Below are 13,344 nucleotides of genomic sequence, written 5' to 3'. Positions count from 1 at the left end.
TTTGTTTGTGCTGTACTGCTTTTTAGGAGTTCTAAAATGTGATGCTGTTTTTGAAGGCTGCAACTTTATGAGGGGTATTAAATATTTATCAAATGCTTAGTTCTGAGCCAAGACCTCCTATTCAAACCTTACCAGCCTGTAGTAGGTGCTGACTGTGAAGAGCTTGGGACTGCCACACTCAGTGCCTTATGGTGCAATGGTAATGGACAGTTATTATTTCACAGTTGCTGGAATTATTTGGTTATGGTTCCTCCCCCACCCCTTAATGATGTAGTTTTGTACTTTGTGGTGTGGCAGATTGACAACAGGACCATCTTCAGGACACAGGTTAAACTCTCTAAATTCTGTGCAATGTGATAAATTGTACCTAAGAAATCCATTAACATAACTCATTGCAGAGGTAGAGAATAAGCTTATTCATAAATAGAAGACCGGTCTGTATATGTTGTCCTTTCTTCTCCAGTAAAATAAAAGCTTGTCTAAGATAAAGAGACCAACATGGTATGTCTGGGTTATCAGGGGTCCCACTGATAAAGTCGCTAGCCAAGATCTGTGGGGTCAGCGGAAAGGCTCCCATTAGCATCAGTGGAAGGTAGGTCATGCAGTGGAGCTTTCTGAAGTGCAAAGAGCACCAAGTCAAGATGTGTTTTCTCAAGTGAAGTGAGCTCCAAATCTAACTCCACTCCTGGAGTTTCAAAATTCAGAGGAAAAATATCAGACTTGTTCCACACAAGGCAACATCTCTGTATTCAGAGGGGCAACAGGACAGTGAGATGACCTTAAAAAGAGATGGGTGACTCTGAATTTCCTTAGTCCCAATAGGACAGGCTGAGGGCACTGGGTGGGCTCTCTTCACTTTGCTCTTTTTTTATTATTTATTTCCTCCGGGCAGATGTGACTGACCAGTGTCTCTGTGAGATCCTCTCAGGACAGACATAAGCTCATGCTGTAGTTCAAAATCCACCTTGAGTGTGTGGGAAGAGGTGCCAGAGAACTTTTCTTCTTTTTCATCCTTCTTATTTTACCTGTTTGGTCTCAAAGGGAAAATCCTCACAGACAGATATTCAACAAGATGTGTCCTGCAAATATACAGTCAACACGTTTGCAGAGTGCCTCATATGTTTGCTTGTGATCTGCCTGCAAGAGTGTCCCTGCGGGGCTGAGATCTCACTCCTGTGTTTAGTGGTGTGACTTCCTGCCATGAGCCTTTTGGTGGGCTGTGGTCTGCATGTAGATCCCACTATGGGATAAGAACTGGAAATGTTCCCAGTCAGTACTATCTGGTTTGCCATCTTCATGAAGCTGCTCAGTCCCCACAGGTTCAAGCTCTGCTCTGAAGGTTGGTGTAAGGGACTCACCTCCATGAGCTTGCGTGCAGTAGGATATTCTCTTAAAAGCTCCTGGATAATTTCTGTGCCTTTGTGTTTAGGAATTACTTGTTTCCACCATAAAAAATAACTTTAGTTTGAAAATACTGTTCCCTGGGTCTCTGAAGGAGGGCAATCACAGCCTTGTTCAATTCTAAGCCATTTGCTGACCATCACAGCTGGGAAATTCCTTCCTTGGTGCCAAGGGAATTACTAGAAAGCATGATGAAAGGCTTTCATGTCCTCTAGCAAAGGGGCATTTTTTCCTTTCTCTCCTATTGTTTTCTTCTCTTGTGTGAGGTGTTTGGTGTAGCAGTGGCGTTAATGATCCTCAAAAGCAGGATTTCTAAAATGCGTGTGTCCCCCCTCCCCAAAGCAGTTTGCCGCCTGTCTCCCAAGACATGCTCAGCTCCGTGAAACAGCACGGTGGTGTTTGTTTCAGTGTGGCCGCCCGTCGGGGATTTGCAGGAATACTGCAGCAAATCATCCTGCATGCAAGGCTGACCTCTGGGAGGCTAACAAATTGAGGTGAGCCAGCTGGAGCGATAGGACACTGCCGGTAGACAGAGCATGCTCAGACCTGGGGGAGAGAGGTAGCTCAGGCTGCAGATGGTGCACGGGTTACGGTGCCGAGAGCTCTTAGATGGGATTTTTGCTTTTTCTTTGTGGTGGTGAGGAAAGAAGAAGACTGGAGAGTGCTCGTTCCCCTGCAAAGCATAGCTTTAAGGTGTCTTCTTTTTTCTTTTCTCCTGTGAAAGAGAGGCACCGGATAGCATTTCCTGTTATTTAGCAACACCAGGTATGCATGCATGTGCTGAAACACCGATCTACCAGTGATAGTACTTCCAGGACTAAAAGGGTTGCAGATGCTCTGAATTACTGCATTTCTTTGCTGGGTGTCATTGTAACTATGCTGTGTTTGCTGTGCTGATCACATACGGCTCTGAATTCAGTTTTGTTGGCAGTCCTGGTTGCAGTGTACTGAGGGGAGGGGGGAGGTTAGCATGTTTTTGATATCTCCTCGCTCCCCTTTCCCCACAAGTTCACACTGAATCCCTCTATGTGTGTGCACATGTGGGAAGGGAGTCAGTAGTTCATTTGTAATCCCACGTCTTTGTAGTCCGTCTTTGTTTGACTAGCGGTTTGCTTTATCATTTTTAAACAGAAGTCTCATGGGGAAAACACCTCTGATGTGGACTAAATTCTGTAGGTTTGCAGAAGTGTATTTCTTGCTGGACAGGTGCTGCTATGGGATTACTCTTTTTTTTTTACCCTCCCCTAAAAGCATGCTAATGTGGAGCTTGCGGTAACCAAGGAGGGATTTTCACTGTTCTTATTGGCTGTGCTGTGCTCCAAACAATTTTGGCTCCTGCTTAGAATTTGCAGCACACGGAGCAGTCCTGAGCACCATGCTGATGGAAAGCAGGGAGAGCTCAGGCTGTAAATGCTGCTAAGCACCAGTCCCAGGATCCAAATAACACAGGTACTCTACCTGCTGGAGAACAGAGAAAGAAAGGATAGATAAAGTACAGAGAATAACAAATGGCAGCTAAAGCCCAGAGGCATAGTTGGAGTGGCTGAAGATCGTCTTGTTCAGTACTTTGGGATTTCGCATCACATTATTTTAAATTCAGCTTTGCAGCATTAGTAAATTTTCCCTTCAGCTACCCCCGCTCCATCTTTCCTTTAGGCAGACCACTGAAGTAAGATAAACCTACTTCTCTCTTGACATTTTTTTTTCTGACAAAAGTATCTTGCTTACAGACTAAAAGCAAGAAACCAGGCAAAACGGGAGGTTCTTTACTCTTATGACAGGGCTGTTAATGACAGTGTAACCAGATAGGTTACTTTGTTCACTCGGGTGAACAAAGATTAGCTGGATGAACTCTGTCTGTTAAGCTTTCCTCTCTGTCTAGCCATGGTTATTTTGAATAACTTGGGTTTTCATCTTTAGGCTTGGAACTCTCAGAAGGTGAACAAGACCTGAGGGCTGAGATGAATACCTTCTTTTCTTTTTCTTCACCTTTTTAGCTCATTTTTCTTACATCTCTCGCCTCGTTTATCAGAAATGCATCTTATTTAGGGGAATTTTCTGGAGATCTGGGATTTTGTTTGGGGAAAGGATTTTGTACTCCATTATGGATGGAGGAGAGAACTTGGAAATGCAGATCTTAAAAGCCCAAGAAATATTCTTTTTAGATTTATACTTTTAGCTCAGCTTTGTGGTTTGCTTCTATGTATTGACTGCTTAGTGTTGGAATTTTTTAACCTTTTGTTTTGTAGATCAAGACAGGAGTATCAGCAAATACTAAATCAATGGCTGCTAGTCATTGTGAAGGGTTGGATCTCTTCCTGTCCCAGCTCTCGCTCTGAAATTAAATGGAAGAAAACTTAAGTTTTCTATCCATAAGTGCAACTGGCAGGTGTCCTGTAGCCACCAGACTTCTCCTCTTCATACTGAAGGTACGTTTGCAGTAGGGACCATTGCACAGAGCCTCAGTCTCCTTGGTTTCAGTCTCGTATAGAAAGATTAACAGTTTTGCTTTCTATTCCTCACTTATGCTAAACCATAAAAACGGAAGATAGACCTAATTTTGATCACAACTCTCTATAGATAAGGGTTTCATAAGACAGGGTTTTTTTTAAGTATATTGTAATATTTTGATTTTTTTTTTCTGAATAAAGCTCTATTTTTAAAATTCTTCTTGAGACTACGTAGTCAAGATATTCTTATTTATCATGTCCCTTCTTTGTATCAGGCTTCATTAATGATATTTTTATCTTTAACTGCTGAGCTTACTCCCTCTACAAGAATCTGCTCTTTTCCTGTTTAAAAAGTCAGCACTTCTACAGTTGGCTGCTTTTTACAAAGAAAATGTTCCAGTATATCAATCATTCAGTGTACCATCCTTTCTTTAATGTGCTATGTACTGTGAAAGATATATGTATCTCATTAAATAAATAGAGTGAATAAGATGATAGCAGCTTTTTGGTCTGTGGGGATTGACTTGCTTGTAGTTCTGTGGGAATCTGTGACAGAGATGAGAATAAAAGCAAATTCTTGGCTGCTGAATCCCAACTCCCCCTCTTTCCAATTGGGAAAGTTGCCTTCTAGCAACTTCTGCTTTGAGCATGAATGAAGTAGGTATTTAAAACTGCATGTGTTACATACACTGAATCCTTAGCTAAGCCTCTTGCATCAGGGATGGGAGAAAGAACAGAAGACATTTTGCAGGGGGAGTGTGAAATGCCATGTTTGCATGCTTTTCTCTTCCTGTACTGGTCCTGGAAAGCCAGTCTAGCAAGGGATGGATCCAGGGGTAGGAAGTGATGATGGGGAAAATGTCCTTGAGGAGGGAGTATCTGCTCCTACCCCTCCCAGTGTGTTACCGTAACAAGAAGCCCGTTTCCTGCCCATGCAGCTCTGCCATAATTCCTTCGCTGTCCTGTGGCAAGGGCAGCCCCAGTCCACTTCCAGTTGTGTTGCATTTCTGGGAACTGTGGAGATGGTTCTGTTTGGACATCCTGCCACCACTGGCAGGCTGTGTGCACAGGAGCTGACCAGCCAAGCTGGCCTCCATGAGGAGGCATTTCTCTCTGTGCACAGAGTGGTGATGCTCTCTGGAAATGTGTCTCCTTCATGCTTTTTGTTTTTCCATTTTATGAGGCTTTTTAGCCTGCTGTAGCTCTGGGAAGCTAAACATTGGCCTGGAAAATGTTTGGGCAGTTGGTAACAAAAGCTTGTCAAAGCCTAAATAGACAAAACCAGCACTTCTCATTCTTTTAATACCTGCAAGAATAGGTGACCCCTCTTTAGGCATGCTGGTCGCCCTTGTTCTCCCTAATCAAGCTCTTGGTTTTTCCCTTTGGGGGTTTTAGTAGTGTGTGTTTGTCTTTTTTGTAGTTGGGGTTTTTTGATGTGGATTTTGTAACTTTTCTCCCCATTTCTTACTTAGATTGCAGTCTTTAAAATGGAGAGATTTGGAACACTGTCCATCATATTAATAGCTTTAGTGATTCATCCTACTGTAGCTTCACAATTAAAAAAAGAACAACAGAACTCATCTCCTAAATGAATCCAAACAGTTCTTTATGCCAGCTGCCTATTAGTGGAAATTCCTCTCTCTCATCCCACCCACTCTGATCTCCTAGACATGTTAGTAGGAGATGGAGAGCAGTGTCTCCATCTATGTTTCCTGTGTCCTTACCACTTCCTGAGGATGTTTAATACATCAGATAACCTGTAGCTAACAGGCAGAAGGGGCTGCTGTGTGCAAACTTGAAGGAGAGTATTATGGACCTGCAAGACACTGGAGAGCTCTGCCAGAAGTGCCTGCTGAACACACCAAATGAATGTTCCTGAAGACTTCACCTGGTCACCAGCAGCCAGTGCTAGTTAGAGGAAAGGTAGCTGGGCTGTGAGAATGAAACTGGGATGCTTTTGCTAAGTGAATAGGGATGGAGGAAGAAAATGGGGTAAGCTCTTCATGCCTGTGATCTCTTGGAAAAAGAGTAAAGATGAGCTGACCAAAAATAGAGTCCCTCCCACAGGCTCTTAGCTGCTGGAGCATCATCCATTGTGGCTGAGCTGCAGGCTTCAGGATATGCTCTCTTAATTCCATTGCACAGTCTTGAGCTGCCCCCACACCGGTGTTTTTGTTGAACTCTCCATGTCTGGCTCTAAGTCTGCTGCCCCCTGCCCTGTCAGCATCACTGGCAGGGAAATCTGCCTCTTCTGCTTCCCTCTCTCACTCTGCTGCTCCCCTGCAGCCCACTTGTCTCGGGAGTCCTCAAGGGCACGTCCCATCCCCTCCCATGGGACGGACATCACTGCCCTTTGCCAGCTTGGCAGCAAGAAGCTCTGTGCAGCTTTTACATGCATGTCTCTTCTGGCTTGGCTCTGGTCTATCAGCTGTCATTTCTCCTGGTGCTGAAGGATGATGCTTTAGCATTTCAAAGCAGAGTGGAAAAATGTCAGTCCATGCAATTTCCTTGGTATGATGCCATGAAGATTTTTTGCCTTTTCTTTTATACCCGTTATACCTTTTTACAACTTCTGTATTCTTAGTGCTTTTTGCCTACATTCTTGGACTTGTTTGTCAAGCTAAGAGACTAAACATTTTAGAAGGTTCGTAGCTAGGGATCAGTGTGCCCCAGACCCCAAGGTGCTCTCCAGAACACATTCTGTAAACTAAGATAGAACCATCCAGGGGAAGGCTCCTTGGAGAGGGGGGCTCACTCAAGCCTCTCATTGAGGAATCTTTGATAGATATGCTAATTAGTAAGACCTCTAATGTTATACCAGATCTTTTGGGGGGGGCATTGCGGTGTGCATTTTGATGCATTTGACCTAGATATAGTGCACCTAAAGATCCTTAAAATAAATACCAAAGTAAAATCCCTTTTTCCTTTCTAACCTTGTTTGACTCTTGATTTTAAGACCAGGAAAAGGCATCAGGTAACTGGGGCATATTACTCACGTGGAGCAGAGCCCTGGTTATCCCAGCATCACTGGGAAGTAAGAGGGTGGATGAGTGTGGTAGGGATGGGGAGGAGGGAGTCTGTGAGCAGCTCGGGGGCTGACTGGCCTAGAGGCTGCCCTCTATGGAGAAAGAAACAGCACAGAGCACTCTGCTCTTAAGAAAAGTAACAGCGTGTCTGGCCTGCCACTTCTGCAAGTGCCTTTCAGTTCTTAGGATGTTCTCTGATAACACTGTGGGAATGGCAGCTCTAGCCCCATTTTGTGAGGGAGATTTAGTAATGAAAATTTATTTTATTGTGAAGCAGTTCTCTTCAGGCAGAAAACGAAATGCTTTCACCTGTTTCAGTGTTACCCTCTGCCTCCTGGGAAAGTTTCCTATCCCATGTCTACTGCTGCTGACAGCATTTTATGACTGATCTCGGCTTGGGGGACTGAGGAACCAGGGGACATTGAGAGTGATTGCTTGCCTTTCTTCCCTTGGTGCAGCCTCTCCTGGGTACGTAAAAGCAAACTGTGGGATTGTTTGTTACTATTTATGCTCTATCGTTCCCTGAGGGACCAAAAATTATCGTTCTTGAAGGTCTGTTTTCACCGAAAGTGTCAGATTAAAAAAAGGTGGATGATAAAATGTGGGAAAACAGGCAAAGAATTAAGACAGTTCTATGAGTACCTGTGAAATTCTCCTTTCACTCTGCCTGCAGCACCCTTTCCTGTCCACATCCCCTTGTTCACTTCCAGCAAAAGCAGCTTTCTTCCAGGCAGCATGAACCAGGATTTAGGAATTGGCAATGAGGAACAGAAATGAAGATGGATTATTTTAGCATTGCTAACATTTAACACATATTCCTGACACCTGGTTGGCTAAAGTACATACGCTCACTTCAGCTAAGTGCAGGGAAGTGAAAGAGCTGTAATGAGGGAAGAGGTGGAAGAGGGCCTTGCAGGTGATTTTTACTAAAAAGCTGAGTTGTTCATTCCTAGCCATTTAGCAGGTGTGGCTGTGGCAGAGTCTGAAATGAAAATTGCTAACCTCTGAACATTGGCTGCATCCATCAGGCTGCATCTCTGAAGTGCCTCTTATGCCTTCCCTTGGGGCTGGAGGGGAGAGAACAAATCAGTCAGGGGTGAAACATTTGAACAGGCTGTTTTCAAGAGGGCCTGTTTGGCTCAAGGGGTTTGTAATGGTCAGCAGAACTCTCTACCACCAAAATGCCCGTGAAATGCAGGTGGTATCAGTGGTGTTTTTATGGACTGTGGGCTTCTTATGCTTTTGAAACACGCACATATACACACTCACCTTGCCATAATGGAATAGTAAAGAAGCCATGTGATCTTCCTTCCTCTGCCGAGTTGTTGCAACTTGCATTGACTCCACTGAATTTGTAGGTGCTTTGTTCTTGTGACCCAGAGAAGTTAACTTTCACAATGCCTGTGGACTGGCCTTCCTTTAAGTGTGTGCTTGCAGCAGAGGACTTGCTTGTTAAAGGTCTCCTCCATGTACTGATTGTCAGGCTTTGCACATGGCTGCTGGGGCTCGATCCTTTCCTTGGTGATGCTGTTTAAGTCACTTAAAGCTGTGCTCACAAGATGAGAGGTTTGTAGTGGAGAGGTTATGTACAGAGCTGGATGATATCATTAGACATCTTTCAAAGACAGTGAAGAAGTAAAACAAAGCTTTGAAAGTCGGTACCAACAAAATAATTTAGGATCTGTCCCCATCAAAAATTTCTCTTTCTGAAAACAGGTTTGATTGCATTAGCAGAACCTGAGTGGTGTACTGCTGTCCCCAGTGGGTTTCCATTCCAGGCTGTCCATGGAATAGCCATGGTTGAGAGTTGCAAAGCCATCAGGAGCAGCAGTCATCCCCTGTTGACAGAGGAGGACAGAGTGAGATGTGATGTGACAGCCATCATTTTTCTGTGCAGGATATCTGTGGCACCTGGGACAAGACCCGGTTAAAATTGCTGTGGTGGGAACAAAGGCTAAGTGTTAGAAAAGAGTTTATCACAGTCCTTCATGCCTCTCTCGACAGAGATTGGCTGAAGAGATGAATTAGTACTAAGAATGAGATAGAGACACATCCTTGGGGCATGGTTTATGGAGAGTTGATCCTGCCCTGATAATCAGATGACCACTCTAAGTTCCTTTCCTTTTTTTTTCCATGGTTCAAATCAAAACAATAACTTTTTAATTTGCTGCTTGCAAAAGTTTCTAAATGAAGCAGTTTTTCAGACCACTTGCCTATGGAGGTGGACTTCATTTCTGTTTCATTTGAGTAGCTAGAAATTGAAATGAATTTGCTCAGATCCCCCAAGATCACCTCTCAAGTTTGCGTGGCTTACAGCTAGTACTCATTTCTTCAGCATTATTCAGACTCCCACATACCTTCAGTTCTTCCTAAGACAGATCCCGCAGGCTGTTGGGATCTCATGAGGTATAGGAATCCCTTCAGACTTCACTGAATTCCATGAATGATTCTCCATTCAATTGCAAGTTGCAGGATCAAGCTTTTAGGTTGCAATATCTCTTTTCAAAGGAACTCCTTTGGCAGTAGAGGAGGTGTTTGCTTTGGTCCCAAATATGCCTGGCTAACTTCCTCCACTTTGCCATGTAAGAAGTGTTTCTTGGTTAAAATGCGTGCTTGGGATGTCAGAACATGTACTTGAGACATAGTTGTTTTTTTTTTCCCCCATGGCAAACTTGTATCAAAGGAAGCTTAAAAGTGCTACCTTTAAAGATGGCAGCTGGAAACAATCTAGTGGGGTAAATACTAATCAGAAATTTCCCTTCCTAGAATTCCCCATGAGTCATGGATGCAATTATTTACAGCCTGTGAATTTTGCCTATTTACATCAGTGAATCTTGATGCATAATGAAAATCGAAGCCCATAAATTCTGTAGGTGAATCAATACCTCAATTGAAGTTCACAGTTGAAATTATAATCAATACTCTGATATAAGCCAGTAGTGTTTCTGCATAGAAAGAAAACAGTGGCAGGCTCTAACAGAAAAAGAATCATGGAGGCCTTGGAGCAGCACAGAAAAGGTTCTCAGGTTGGGATGGGAAAATGCCAACAGTGAAACCCTTCAAATGCATTAGCTTATCATTTGTATAAGAGTTGGCTGTGCTGGTGTGAGCCAGACTCTCACTAAATGAAGGTTTGATTGCTTTAATGACACATCAGTTCCTCTCATAAAGAGCAGAGCTCTCCTCTCTCCCATGCCAATATTTCTTTTGGAAGATGATGGCAGTTCCTAGATTGATCCTGGATTGCAGCCAAAGCAACACCCAGGTGACTCAGGATTCTCCCACAGGGTAGTCCATAGACCTGCAAGTCCTTTCCCCACCCCTGGATAAAATGAAATTGAGTGTGATGTTCACTAGTTCACATTCCACGTGGAGTGTAGCGAAATCTGTCCTGGCAATGCTCCTCGAGCTATCGCTACCTGCACAGTGAAGGTGAGAGGTACTGCTGAGTGCTCTCAGCCACACAGAGCAGGAGGAGGAGCTTGGTCTCCAAGTCCTCTGCAGGTGGCCCAGTGACTGCAGTGCTCTATTTCCTCTCACTGTGGGAGTGGTCTGCAAAGAGCAGAGTGATCCAGAGTCCCAGAGAACATACTTTTCTTTCTAACAGATCTTCATAGAGCTCATCCTTAAGCTCTTTTACATTTTCTTTTTCAAAAGCATAGAAATGAAAATGAGAGAGGAGCCTTCCTGTAGAGCAGCTCCCAGTTCTGTTTGCTTTGTATTTTTTTACAGTTTTGGGGAGACCTTTGGCACTTCTTTCTTCTTTCCCCTCATTCCCTGGAAAGGGGAAAAATTACCGAAAGAAGCTTAAACTCTCTTGAATAGTCCATAAAATATGATTCATGGTGGAGCTGTAAACCTGATGTTTAAATGGTTCCTTTCTTGTTTATTTTCCACAGGTCTTTGCCCTCACCATGTCAAAGAGTGTTAATGATGTGTTCCCTCTCCATTGCATTCCCCACCTGTCATCCTGCTAGGATCTAACTACAGAATGAACATAGCAGCTGTGTTCAATGCCCTGCTCGTGTCTGTCCTTGCTGCCGTGCTCTGGAAGTACATCAAACTGCATGAGCATGCCGCCATGGTGGAAGAGGAGCTGGTCCTCATGCGCCAGTCTCAGGAACTTTCTGAGGCTCAGATTGACTACCATGCGGCTCTGCAGGCCCTGGTGGAGAACGGTACCAGGATGGTGTGCACTGGCAGGATGCACACTGACCGCATCTGCCGCTTTGAGTCCCTGTGCTACTCTACCGAGGCTGAGGAGTTTGTCTACTTCCACAGCAACTCCTCCGTCATGCTGCCCAACCTGGGCTCCCGGAGGTTCCAGCCGGCTCTGCTTGACCTCTCCTCTGTGGAAGATCACAACACCCAGTACTTCAACTTCGTGGAGCTGCCAGCTGCTGCGCTGAAATTTATGCCAAAGCCGGTCTTTGTGCCTGATGTGGCGCTGATCGCCAACAGGTTCAACCCAGACAACCTGATGCACGTCTTTCATGACGACCTCCTCCCCCTCTATTACACCATGCAGCAGTTCTCCGACTTAGATCTGGAGGCACGACTCTTCTTCATGGAAGGCTGGAGTGAAGGTGTTCACTTTGACCTGTACAAGTTACTGAGTAACAAGCAGCCGCTCCTCAGGGAGGAGCTTAAAACCCTGGGCAGGCTCCTCTGCTTTACCAAATCCTATGTGGGACTATCCAAAATCACCACCTGGTACCAGTACGGATTTGTCCAGCCACAAGGGCCAAAGGCTAACATCTTGGTTTCTGGTAATGAGATCAGGCAGTTCACCAAATTCATGATGCAGAAACTGAACATCAGCTTGGAGGAAAGCTCCAGTGAGGAGTACATCGTAGTGTTCAGTCGGACAATCAACAGACTTATCCTAAATGAGGCAGAACTAATCCTGGCTCTCGCTCAGGAGTTTCAGATGAAAACCATTTCCGTCTCTCTGGAGGAGCATTCATTTTCTGACATCGTCCGGTTGATCAGCAATGCGTCCATGCTGGTCAGCATGCACGGGGCCCAATTAGTCATGTCGCTCTTCCTGCCAAGAGGGGCCACGGTGGTGGAGCTCTTCCCATATGCTATCAACCCTGAACACTACACCCCTTACAAAACCCTGGCAACCCTTCCTGGCATGGACCTGCAGTACATTGCCTGGCAGAACACCGACAAGGAAGACACCGTCACCTACCCGGACAGACCTTGGGATCAGGGTGGGATTGCTCACCTGGACAAAGCGGAGCAGGAGCGCATCATTAAGAGCACGGAGGTGCCACGGCACCTCTGCTGCCGCAACCCCGAGTGGCTGTTCCGTGCCTACCAGGACACAAAGGTTAGTCATAAGTCCCGGACCCAAGAAGCAGAAGTGGTCTGGTAGCCTCTACCCTGGCAAAGTGAGGGATGCCAAGTGTCAGGCCTCTGTCCAGGGCACGAGTGAAGCTAAACTTGCTGTGTCCTGGCAGATCCCCTGGAATCTGAGGTATCTCAAGGTCAGAGAAGTAAAATATGAAGTGTGGATACAAGAGCAAGGGGAAAACACTTACATGCCTTATATATTGTCCCATCAGAATCACACCTTCTCAGAAAACATTAAGCCCTTCACGATATACCTGGTGTGGATACGCTGCATCTTCAACAAAAATCTCCTGGGACCTTTTGCAGATGTGCTCTTGTGTAGTACATAACCTGCTGCACTACCTGTACAGCTCTAACCTGCTCTCCACTCCATCTGTGGTTTAAAACTTCTCGTCTTGTAGTTTGTAGAGGGCTGAAGAGGACTAGACTGTACCAGTGCCTAAGTGTCCATTTTATTGCACTCCACATGTATTCTTTCAATGGTATTTATTTCCAGTGAGTGTTTGGGAAAAAAAAAAAAAAAAAAGAAAACCTCTATGTTCTTCAGAGTAACTTCCAGAGGTTAAATTACATGCTGAATACATGTAATTGAAAAGAGAATGGAAGTGAATTGTGTGTACCTTGGTCGTGATTTAAATTTGTTCCTATTGTGTGGTGACTATTTAAGCACAGTTAATTCCATGGCTAAGTGGGCAATTCTCATCTGCTTTTTCATTGTAAGTTATTTTTTCAGTAGCTCTTGACTGTAACTTTGAGTTCAAGATTTTGTATGAGAGCCTTCATTAAACTGCTGTAAACTTCCTCAATACTTTTTTGCATTTTATTATTTGTCAAAAGTATTACTGTGAGAGATTTGTCCATTGCTGTGATAAAATGTGTATGTGTAGCTTTTTATTTTTCATATTTTGACTGAAGAGAATGAGACTACAGTGTCGACTTCACGTTTAAAATCAGATTTAACTGCACCCCTATCGCAAAAGGTTGTAGTAACAGGAGGTAGAAGGGATGGAGTAGATAAAATAATTTACTGTGTTTGAGGAGTTTTCATTTTGTAAGTCTTGTTTAGGTGTGTGAGAAAGGAGTGGGGTGATTTGGGAGAGGTGATG

The 13,344-nt window shown here is 44.4% G+C and overlaps 1 protein-coding gene across 1 annotated transcript; it reads left to right on the top strand.

Annotated features, from left to right (window-relative positions):
- The first annotated feature begins 1,949 nt into the window (after positions 1–1,949).
- Positions 1,950–13,046, top strand: POMGNT2 (protein O-linked mannose N-acetylglucosaminyltransferase 2 (beta 1,4-)). Its single transcript, XM_010398886.4, is given in 5 exon segments — positions 1,950–2,166; positions 3,651–3,830; positions 7,196–7,345; positions 10,777–12,217; positions 12,219–13,046. Coding segments are annotated over 2 exon segments (1,698 nt in total). The 5' UTR covers positions 1,950–2,166; positions 3,651–3,830; positions 7,196–7,345; positions 10,777–10,868; the 3' UTR covers positions 12,568–13,046.
- Positions 13,047–13,344: the final 298 nt, after the last annotated feature.

Source organism: Corvus cornix, chromosome 2 (genome assembly GCF_000738735.6).
Source record: "Corvus cornix cornix isolate S_Up_H32 chromosome 2, ASM73873v5, whole genome shotgun sequence".
NCBI lineage: Eukaryota > Metazoa > Chordata > Aves > Passeriformes > Corvidae > Corvus > Corvus cornix.
This window is presented reverse-complemented; position numbering and strand designations above follow the sequence as displayed.